Source organism: Drosophila melanogaster, chromosome 3R, assembly GCF_000001215.4.
Source record: "Drosophila melanogaster chromosome 3R".
Taxonomy (NCBI): Eukaryota; Metazoa; Arthropoda; class Insecta; order Diptera; family Drosophilidae; genus Drosophila; species Drosophila melanogaster.
This window is the reverse complement of record NT_033777.3, coordinates 7507520-7519541: the sequence shown is the minus strand read 5'-3', so window position 1 is coordinate 7519541 and position 12022 is coordinate 7507520. Positions and strand designations below refer to the sequence as shown.

Here is a 12022-nt window from a genome sequence, read left to right as displayed (position 1 = left end):
ATTTATTTAAATGCTTGATAACTTCTTAATAAGTTTGAATATAAAAACAATGTTCGACATGCCCTTTTGACTTTACTGTCAATAGCAATAGGAAAATTAAATTTTTAGACTTTTTTAAATTAACAAGTTTTTTTCCGAGATCTAGGGAAAACAAAGGAAAGGAACTCTGATCCCGTTGATAGAATGGCTGCCACTCGTCGTCTGACACGGGAACTCTCCGATCTGGTTGAGGCCAAGATGAGCACTCTGCGCAACATCGAGAGTAGCGATGAGTCCCTGCTGATGTGGACGGGTCTTTTGGTTCCGGAAAAGGCGCCCTACAACAAGGGCGCCTTCCGCATCGAAATCAACTTCCCGCCCCAGTATCCCTTTATGCCACCAAAGATCCTATTCAAGACGAAAATCTATCACCCCAACGTGGATGAGAAGGGGGAGGTGTGCCTGCCCATCATCAGCACAGACAACTGGAAGCCCACAACGCGCACAGAGCAGGTGCTCCAGGCCCTGGTAGCCATCGTCCACAACCCGGAGCCAGAACATCCGCTTCGTTCTGACCTGGCCGAGGAGTTCGTAAGGGAGCACAAGAAGTTCATGAAGACGGCCGAAGAGTTCACCAAGAAGAATGCGGAGAAGCGACCAGAGTGAAGTCAGCCGCAGCTCACATTTATTTGTATATCAAAATTATATATAGTTTGGACCATCAATTAAAACTTGTCAGACATAAGTTGTCCATATTTTGAATGTTCGCTAAGATATATGTATGGCGCATTAAATGGACGGTAATTCGATAAAAAAAATGGGCAAGAAAAAAAGTACAGTTAAAAAGAAATTCAAAATATTTTTCAAAATTGAGGTAAAAAAATTGTGGCCGTTGGTAAGCGTGGAATACATGTTGTTGGTTTATTGCTACAATCGTAGCCAACTCTTGGCTACTTGGCGGTGATTGTGGCCGGTGTCTAGCAATCTACTAAAGAAAACTTGTGCTTCAGCGCCTGTAGAATCTGCATGCTTGATTTCCCATTTCTAGCCATTATAGTTCCCGAGTTCACTCGGATATTGATCCTATATATGTACACATATAATTGATACCTATTACTTGATATACCCCTTTGTCTACGAGTAACGAATTTAATCAAATTACATTAATGTATCATTAACAGTAACAACAGGCAACCGCATTTGGCAATATCGTATTGGTAATTATAGCAATCATATTTACCTAATACAGTTACACATATACGCATAAGCTATCAAATATTGACCACATTCATCACTTTGGACGTCAGGTAGTCCACGTAGTGACGAAGCGTACCAGTAGCGTCTGCGAAGGATAATAACATACTTTCATATATACACGATAATAAAAGTCTGCTGCCGATTATAGCGAGTACCAATAGATATATACCAATAGAACACAAAAACTAAAGGAATTGTAAAACAAGCCTTTGAAAAGCCTAGAATACGATTCTGGGCTAGTGTTGACGTACGAAATATATTACAAAATTCTATCTGTAAACACGGTTTTAATAAAATCCATGTAAGAGTATTACCAAAGACATTAGAACATTATTCTAGTGTCTTAATACTAAACACTAGGTTTTAGGAAAATTTTTTTTAGTAAATGTTTGGTCGGTTTGTTTGTGTGAATCAGAATGATTTATCCTAAATTACCCCTTTTTTCATAAATCACCTCGTTTTAAGAAAGTTTAGTTTTGACACTTTTGAAAAAACCTGGTAGTTTATCGGGAAAACAGCTTTGAATACACCTTTTACTTTAGAACATCTGGGAATTAAGGCTTCCGCAAAAGGTCGCTCAAAAAGCATTTCCAAGTGCTTGGTACCATTTTTAAACGTTGTAGATCACTGTCAAAATTGGATACGTACTACTCCGATTGTTTTATATTGTTGTATACTACTTACCTTTATTCTATACTTTTTCAAATTTATGCATTTTTAGAGCCGTTACATGTAGAGTAAATGGGTATACTAGGTTCGTTAAAAAGTATGTATATATAGTCTGATCAGGATCAATAGTCGATCCGGCCATGACCGTCTGTCTTTATATGTAACCGTTTCGATATCAGAGATCTCTCAAAAAATCAAAAAATTGGGCGTGGCAACATCTCTTGTCTATGTATTTGGAATTTGGATACCAAATATCTACTTCCTGATATCCTGACGTTCATACGGACGGACATACAGCCGGATCGACGGCGGTCGGATAGACGGTCATGGCCAGATCGAATCTCAAATACCCTTTTATTATATGAGTAACATGTATAAAAATATGTATTTTAGCTGCTTTAAAAAAAAACTATCACATAAAAGCAACGAATTAAGCCTGTTAGCTGTAATGCATATAGTTGCGTTAAAATAAAAAAAAGGGTATATATAGTGCTCAAGAACCGATATCATTATGTAGTTTTTGCCTTCTCAATCGAAAATAAACAGAGTCGCCCTATCATCAGAAGTGCTTAATGTCCTTCAAGTTATTTATGGGCCTATGCAAGTTGCACTGAACGGAACCACTTGCTGATTACATAATATTTTTTTTTTCGACAAAATGAAACACAGAGACACGTTAGCACTGCGGTGTGCTTAGTACATTTGGAAACAATAGATCATAAATCCGAACCGCTTGGCATCAGTTTAAACAATAAAAATGGACTCAAGCCTGGTAGAGATGATGTGATCTCAATAAATTAACCGACAAATAAATTCAAAGCGGCGTCAACAGTAGGCAATTACTCTTGCTGACTTTAATTGAGCAATTACGTTGGGAACAAAATTTGTCATATAGAAATGAAAAGCGATTTCCGTTCTGTTAAAGCCATCCATGAACTTGATACAAGCACGTAAGATTGCGTGGCTTGGTGGGAGGAAATAGGGGAGAAGTAAGATATAATATTCTATAATTACATGAACTACATGGTGTTATTGGTGCTTCCTCATGGGGGAACGAACTCAATTAGCTGGGAGTGTATTTTTTGATGGTCAGCAATATTTCTATATTGATTTCGTGTAATACCTTTGTTCTTCAATTCTAGCCGTTGATAATATTCCCAGTTGCTTTGCTAATTGCACCATATATGTAGTTTTATCATGGTCATATCTAAGGGAAATATAATTGTGTTCAATAGCTCAAATTAAATTATCTCAATAACTTATTAATGCGGAAAACTGGTTTGTATAAATGTATAAATAAGTAAAATATATATAATTGCGTTTCATGAGTTTTAGGTGAAATCTGGTTATATTTTTTCTTGAGTAACGACCTTTATTATTGATGTTTCTAAATGTATGTTCATAAATTATTATTGTGCAGTAATAAGTTAAATATTATTCTATGATGGGCTTTCTTTTCCTGAGCCAATAAAAAAACACCTATAAAAAATAACTATCTGTAAATATTTAGTTTTAAGTTTATGGCAATCGTTGACAGCATTTAATTGATTTAGGCCTCAATTAATGTAATCACTTCTATATAACCGGGCAGTGAAGCTCCGCCCAAAAACCGCAATAACATTAATAACAATCGCGGGGGGCTGATAGCCGAATAGCGGGGCATGCTATAAACAATAAACAACACGGCAGCAACAAAAACGATAACGCCTAAACAAAACAACGGCGCCCAGAACAGCCAGCAAGCAAGCGACTCAGTCGAGCCAAAGCATTTATTTGAGTGCACAGCACACACAGACGCGCGGCCAGCTAGCGCTAGAATATCACTCATACGACCCCGTGGCCAGTGCGGAATGGGCAAACGAGTGGAAAAATCACCATCATCGACAAGCTGTGTGTGCCTGTGTGCATGAGTGTGCGAGACGAACGTCGGCGGGCACTAAACTTAGCCGGCGCTTACTTTAAATGCTCAGTTGCCGAGCGGACCCTGAGTAAAGCGCAACGCCAGCCTTAGATTCTCGGGCTGGAAATCAGAGGCAGTAACAGTCGTCCCGTTCCCGCGATTCGGTGCCTTTTTTCAATTATTTCGCATCTGTAAAAGCAGAGCAGTTACGGTGGCCGCAACAAGTGATGTGACATTGGGCTTTGTGAAGCGAGAACTAAATAGAAATCTAAACTAATTCCTCCAAATACAAAAAAAATATATATATATACAAATCGAAAGTTTAAGGGCTAACGGCTGATACGACTCCCGTTACGCATTCGCCCCGTTGTCCAGCTGGGATTTTATACAATTGGCGTCCTCGTTTATTTTCACTGGGATTTCGAGCAGCGTGCCAATTGTGTTTTGTGTATTTAATAGTTTCGCATATATAGGCGAATATATCCGGAAGGGAATTGATTGTGGCCAGCGGCGTGAGACCACAGCAAGATGTCATTCGATATAGCCGTGGCCGATCAGATGCGCATTGCACTGAAGTAAGTCCCCCCTCCCCCACAGTCCTTCAAGTGGCATGCATGTTTATAATATCTAACGTATTCATACCTATTAAAGCGAAGCATTTCTAAAATATTCTATAACAAAATTTCTAAAGCAAAAACAAAAGGATTTCAACTATTTTTCAACAAAAATTTCTTAATCACTCATTAATAATTTTATCATGTTCAGCACAAGCATATTTGTAAAACCGCCTCTCAGGCAGACGATGCTTTTTTGTTTGCTACAAACCAACATTCCGCTGCACTAGAGTCTAGTAAATCCATCAATCAGTGAGGTCAATTGGGTTTCACGCTTTTTAGTATTATAACCACCCGGTTGCCGTGACCATACGAGTCTCAAGTTGAGAAGCCCTGATAACAGAAGTCCGGCCCGCCAAGCCTCATTTCTTATCAAGCGATTACAGGCTGCTGAAGCAAAGACCCGAATCCGGTTCACCGCTTGGGTCTTATTAATAGTCATAAAGCGGCCGATAATGTCTCGATTCTGCATCCGCATCATCGACATTGGCGATAACCAAATCAAATCGTCATCAAATCAAAGTCTCGCCAAAGTTTGGCAATAAAATTCAAACACCAAATGATCAGCAGACATCTGGTGTGAACCTTGTACCGCCCGAAAATTACACATCAGTTTTGGAAATCAGAATCGGGGCTCTTGAGTGCGAAAAAGTTCAAGCGAATTATTTGGACGCGAGTCACACACAATTGATAACGCACAACTTATTACTGTTCCTCCTGTTTGAGCCAATTATCAATTATCGGTATCGGCCAATAGGCTGATAAGATTTTAAACTACCCTAGCTTAATAGCTTAATACGGTGCGTCAAAAGAAGCAAGTGTCTGCGATCCTCTAATTTAAGTCTTTTACGAGCAGTTCTATCAACTGAGTTCTTTGAAAAGGTAAAAAACTGCCTGGTGACAATCGAAAAAATTATTTAACAAGAATCACGTTTGGCAAATGTCAAGGCAATTACAATAACTTGCAGCTTCAGCACAAAAGTTTATGCTTATAGGCAAAAAACTTGGCTAAAAGCAACGAAGCCGAAGAAAAATAGCAGTTAAAAAGTTAAACGAAGAAGTCAAGCAAGGTAAACAAGAAGTAAAAGAAGTTCAACGGGCGAATGCAAAATGTTCGACTTTTGGACAACAAACTTAAACTTTTGTTTATTTCGTACACTAATAGAACCTTTTCTTGTTTCAAATGGCCTGGTTTTTTATAATATTTGCTTAAATTCCGCATTGTTGTAAATTTTTTGGATAAGAACTTTTGAGCACAAAACGTACACTTATTCCAACTATTTTAAAACTAGTCAGCAATTCAAAAGATTGCGATTAGTCAACTAGAAACAGCTGAAAGTATTTCCTCACCCTTTGTCAAGAACCTAAATTGTTAAAAAAAAAAAACTCGAGAAAAAATCAACGGTCGTTTATAACTTTCTGGTTCGCCTTACACACGAGTGATTGAATTTGATAGATGAAAAATGTGGAATATTATACTTCCTTTATTTTTCTTTTCGATGGAAAATAATATTGAATACAGAATGCACTCTAGCAAAATGCCATTGACCCGCATGCAATGCTTTGATGCATGGCAAAATTGATTGATTTTCCGAAAATTTCCACTTTCATTTCAATTTTCATATCCCCTTATATGTATATAAATTTGTAAATATTTTGAGTTGCACATCGCACAGTTTATTTTCTAAAAAAATACAGAAAATTCAGACACACGCAGACAAATGTGTTTGAAATGGAATCGAATATGGATTTCTTTATCCTTTAATTCCTATTCCCAGACCATTACTGCTCGAAAAATTTCATATTCATTTCGCAATGCAGATGTCGACTTTCGCTAGTTAAGGTGAAAATAATTAAATTTTGTATCGAATGTGGACAGACGGGAAACAAGTTCTCGACTAGAATACTAGTTATTCGATGACTGGATCTTAGGGCTCGGCCTCGACTGGCCAGTTGGAATTAGCACTTGATCTCTAATAGATCGCACTGATTGCATCTGAACAAAAAAAAAAAAAAGATTTCTACTGGAATTTCCTCAAGGCCGGGGCTTCAAAAGCGCCAGAAGTAGACGCCGGGCAGCTGTTAATTAATCGGTGCCCCTGTTTACTACTTGTAGACCCGTTTGCTCTCATGATTTGCGAGCATCGTACTTGACTTTTGTCTGGGCTGGGCATTCCGTCTTCTTTTATTTTATACGAATTTGGACATTTATGATTCCATCTATTTTGTGGCGGCGTTTGGCGATCTGTTGTAGATCGGCTCACGCGTCGTTCGAAGAGCACGTTCCCAAATGAAAACGCACTTGAATTTTAAATGGGCCGCGCCTCCATCGATATAGGGTATTTCCGATGATATGTGCGCAGTGAACATTTTTTGAGAAGAAATAATATTTCTCCTTTTCCCGGAATTAAAATTATGGATTTCCCGAATATAAATATTAATTCCATTGTATAGCAAATATTAATATCTAGCTAATAACTGTTTACTTTGTTGTATTTTATTACAACATATCAGTAATTCATTCCCATACTATTTAAAAGAAAGTTAATACTTTAAAGAATTAATATTTTTAATAGTTTTTACTGAACCTAACTGCACCTTGAAGGTTGTTAATAATTTGACTTTGGCATAATTTGCTTGGGCATACAGGGCATCACCAACCTCATCACTTCACACACTCATTCTATTTTCACTATTGGCTATTTATATTTGAATTTGTTTACGCGCTAATTGAAAATTCGCAAAAAAAAAGAACAGTACGACAAACCCATTTGTTTACAAACAAAACTGAAAGCGAATTGCCAAACACTCGGGGAGCTGGCTTTTCCAGCAATGTGCTTCCTACTCTGCCTCCTTTGATTTTCTTTAAGTTAATTTATTCACATATTTATCCTTGCAGCTACGTCAAGTTCAAGACGAACCAGCAACGCCTGCGCAGCAATGACAAGGTCATCGCCGACACGGTCTACGGAAAGGTGAAGGGGGTGAAGTGGCAGTCCATCTACGGCAACAACTACTACAGCTTCGAGGGCATCCCGTTCGCCAAGCCGCCGGTGGGCGAGCTCCGCTTCAAGGCGCCCGTGGAGCCAGAGCACTGGTCAGATGTCAAGCGGTGCACACATGTTCGCGCCAAGCCCTGCCAGGTCAACATCGTTCTGAAGCAGGTGCAAGGCAGCGAGGACTGTCTGTACCTCAATGTCTACACCAGGGAGGTGAGTCAAAGAACCAAACAACAGGTGCACGAGGAAATTTTGATCGATTTATTATTGACCGCCTTTTGACTTAAATAAATCATAAGAAGTATTTTACTATTTGTTATAAATTATATTTTTTGAATGTTTAATGTAAACTTAAAACGATGATTGTTTTCTCTTATGTAGAAAGCTAACAAATATATATTCTTATACCAGATTTGATATGAAAACCATAGGTGAAATGGTATTTAGTGAGTCCACGATCAAATTGTACTCTTAAATACAATTAAGCAACGGTTTACATCATATGCAATTTTCTGATATATATTTTAATGCTGGGAGCAAATTAATGTCTTGTTATATAATTTACGACATTTTAATAGACCTGATGATAAAGAATTATTGCACAACTCGTATAGTTATTATTAAATACGGGTTTAAGAGTTTTGTTTTCTTCTAAAAAGTATACATTTGTCTGGTATATAATATGGATTATTACATTTTTTTTTTTTTAAGTTACATCCACACAGACCTTTGCCGGTTCTGGTTTGGATCTATGGCGGTGGATTCCAAATGGGAGAAGCATCGCGGGATCTGTACAGCCCGGACTACATTATGATGGAACATGTCGTACTGGTCGTAATATCCTATCGGTTAGGAGCCCTGGGATTCCTTAGTCTTGCAGACGAAGAACTGGATGTTCCTGGAAACGCCGGACTAAAGGATCAAGTTATGGCCTTGCGGTGGGTCAAACGGAATTGCCAGTTCTTTGGTGGCGATCCCGATAATATAACCGTTTTTGGTGAGAGTGCTGGAGGTGCATCCACACATTATATGATGCTGACGGATCAGGCCAAGGGCCTATTTCACAAGACTATTATTATGTCGGGATCCGCACTGGCACCCTGGGCGCAGACCCCAACCCACATAAATTGGCCCTATCGCCTGGCACAGGCCACTGGCTACACAGGAGATGCTAACGATCGGGACATTTTTGCCCATCTCAAGAAATGTAAGGCCAGTAGCATGCTGAAGGTGGCCGAGGATATCATCACCATGGAGGAGCGACACCAGCGGTTGACCATGTTCAGCTTTGGACCCACCATCGAGCCCTATTTGACTCCTCATTGTGTGATTCCCAAGTCGCCACTGGAAATGATGCGGGACTGTTGGGGCAACAGCATTCCCATGGTCATCGGAGGAAACTCCTTCGAAGGTCTCCTCATGTTTCCCGAAGTGAACAAGTGGCCGGAACTGCTTTGCCAGCTGGGTGACTGCGAGAACCTGGCCCCTCAAGATGCCCACGTAGATGAGCAGCAAAGAAAAGCGTTTGGAAAGAAAGTACGAGAGCTATATTTCGGCGATAGGACTCCTGGCAGGAAGACCATATTGGAGTACAGCGATGTAAGTTTCAAAAAAATAAATTGGAACGAAGTTAAGCTTTTTTAAAAGTCTCTTATTAACGTGAAGATTGAGATGCATTATGGCTTTTAATGGTTTTTTATGGCTTTCAAAATCATTACATACTTACGCAGTACTAAATAATATCAGTACATCTCAGTTTATAATTTGTAATTAAATACTCTTAACGCTGTTTCCCTAGTCAATTTTAAAAACCATTGACTAAAATATAAATACTTAATTTTCCAGCTCTTCTCGTACAAATATTTCTGGCATGGCATTCATAGGACTTTGCTCTCGCGTGCTCACCACGCCCCATTGGCCCCAACATTCCTGTACCGATTCGATTTCGACTCGAAGCACTTCAATATCATGCGAATTATCACCTGTGGCCGCAAGGTGCGCGGCACCTGTCACGCGGATGATCTGTCGTATTTGTTCTACAATGCGGCTGCCAAAAAGCTGAAACGCCGCACAGCCGAGTTCAAGACCATAAAGCGTTTGGTATCCATGGTCGTTCACTTTGCCATTTCCGGGGATCCCAACATACCGATGGTCTGCCAGGATGAGAAGGAACAGCCGCGTGGCGCGTGGCTGCCCATTTCGAAGGACGATAAGGTGTTCCAGTGCCTGAATATATCGCACGATGTGCATGTGATTGATTTGCCCGAAGCCGAAAAGCTGAGACTTTGGGACTGCATCTACGACAGGGAACTCCTCTACTGAAGGCCCATCCATCGACCTTTCCCGACCCTCCCCATCGCATCCATTTACCATATCCATAGCAATATAGCATAAGGTTTAGATATAGCTCCTTAACTGGCCCCGGGATGGCCTTAAACGCACATCAAATGTACACATGTAAATAGCGAATTTTAAGTGCTTGTGCAGTAAGGGCAATTACAAAAATCTATACACAAACATGAGTGGGTAAATATTTTGTTTGCTTGTAAGTTGGCCATCTGACTTTAAAGGCCAAACGGAATTATTTTTGCATTGCGGCACAAAATGTGATGGGAGTTCGTTGGGTAAGCAAAAAAAAAGTGATACCTACATTTTAGAAATCAAACTTAAGTCTAAGGTACTTTTCTGTCTAGTTTGTTATTTTATCAAAAAACAAAAGCTAATAGATTGTTTATTAAAAAAATCTTTTTAAATTTCCAATAAAAATTGTCAATCAATACGACATGACGTATTTATTATTTAGTTATTTTTAAATGTATTATTGTATGCGATTCTTCACAAATTGATAACGTCGTTTAACTTATGGTTAAGAATTGAGAAAAAATCAAAGTGCGTCAGCAAAGGTATTGATCTGATTATAATTATTATTACTCTGTTTGAGTGACAGAATCACGCGTGCGTCTGTATTGGTTAAATCCATGCGAAAGCCTCCCATAAAGCATGCAACATGTTATGATATTAAAAATACTTAAACGCTCAAACATGACAATATTAACACCCGCTCACCGACGAAGCCGCATTCGCATACAGATGAAGGCTGTCAGGTGACAAGACCAAAAGCGAGCGCACACCTGTGCACAAATACATGTGCACCACCACCACCACCATACATTTCACAATAACACCGCCCAACGCGTTGGGCTTATGTGTTTGTGTCTATGGCAACTTCAAAGCCCGCTATAAACACAAGGCACACACACGCATACACAACAAAGTCGTTAGCCTCTGAACCTCGAATACCACCCACCATTAATTGTAATTAAAAACTTACACGTGCTTCAAATTTACTAAGCTCGGTTGCGTTGACTTCCGTTGACCTTTGCCCAACAGCGGGATTTTTCGCCATTTTGTTTATGCTGTAATACTGTAATTATTATTTACAGGTGCTTAGCAAATTTGCAGCAACTTTCTGTTTGTCGGGCCGGCTTTTTGGGATGCTTTAATTTTGCGATGGAATTGCTGTGGCTGCCACAAAGTATGCAATGATTTTGTTCGGTGAAATGCCTGCAAAGATTCTAGGGATTATTGGGTTTTTATGGGCACACATGCACAACAAGTCATCAGACATGTAGTACATATTATGTATGTAATGGCTTACAGCAACTAAATTATCAGCTTGAATAACGGTTCTTATCGCAAGATAAGCAAGTGCGATTTCAAGTTAACTACTTCACAAAACAATTGCAAAGCAAATGTTGCGAAAAACAAAGAGGTTTTGTTTATATAAACTAATTAATTGCTATTAAGCTGATAATGAATAGAATTGATTGATCAAGGTATTGAAGTACTTTGATCAGAAATTTCAACTAATACATTTCGAATTTCTTTTTACGATTAAAGTTGTAACATTTTATTAAATGCACCATAAATATATAAGTTCAATTCAAAAATGCGTAGCTTTTTACTGTTTACTGCGTATCTTAAACTAAAGTTCAATTCTCAATCCAAATATTACTTCCACATTTATAAACTCCTTTTAAATATTATTGGCATTTACAAGGGTTTCTTTCTATTCCATGAACTACCATAGATTAAAATAAATTTCTCCATTTACGCCACCAAAAAGGTCCTGACAATCGCTAGTATAAATAAAATTGGAGAAGGTTTTTTTTTTCAAGGAGCTATCCCATTACATTTAGCCCCCTCAAGTGAGCCCTAAGTGTGTCAAATGGGTTAGTTCGGATTTTTTAAATCACAGACAATAGTTTGGTGTCACGTGCAGAAGCGATGAAAGGGAATGGTGCCCTGATGGATCGGTGTAATATTCAACGTTGGGAACAAGACCTCCTCCAATTATCCTTGCACAGCGAAAACAAAAACAAGGGCGCATGTTAAGCAAGCGCTGTAATCAAGTCACGAAATGGCATGGAAAAGTCACGCGAACTGCCGGAAAATTATGACTTTCCAGGGCGGAAAAGGGGACGCTGATGAGAGGGCGTGGCAAAGGGTCCACTTTGATTCGATTCGCCTTTGAAAAATTCATGAGGCAATTGTTGCGCGTCGCGAAATGCTCATGATTATCATGTGCGACTTGAACCGCTGAA

General features: G+C 39.1%; 2 protein-coding genes across 2 annotated transcripts, besides 1 other annotated feature; both read left to right on the top strand.

Annotated features, from left to right (window-relative positions):
- The first annotated feature begins 85 nt into the window (after positions 1-85).
- Positions 86-722, top strand: Ubc84D (Ubiquitin conjugating enzyme 84D). Its single transcript, NM_079536.3, has one exon. It carries the CDS (start codon positions 184-186, stop codon positions 643-645), a length of 462 nt encoding a protein of 153 aa, NP_524260.1. The 5' UTR covers positions 86-183; the 3' UTR covers positions 646-722.
- A 1439-nt stretch (positions 723-2161) lies between these two features.
- Positions 2162-2212: a mobile genetic element.
- A 1659-nt stretch (positions 2213-3871) lies between these two features.
- alpha-Est8 (alpha-Esterase-8) lies at positions 3872-10199 on the top strand. The gene is made up of 4 exons (NM_079535.3): positions 3872-4380; positions 7319-7631; positions 8130-9017; positions 9264-10199. The coding sequence occupies exons 1-4, from the start codon at positions 4334-4336 to the stop codon at positions 9738-9740; spliced, it is 1725 nt and encodes a 574-aa protein (NP_524259.2). The 5' UTR covers positions 3872-4333; the 3' UTR covers positions 9741-10199.
- Positions 10200-12022: the final 1823 nt, after the last annotated feature.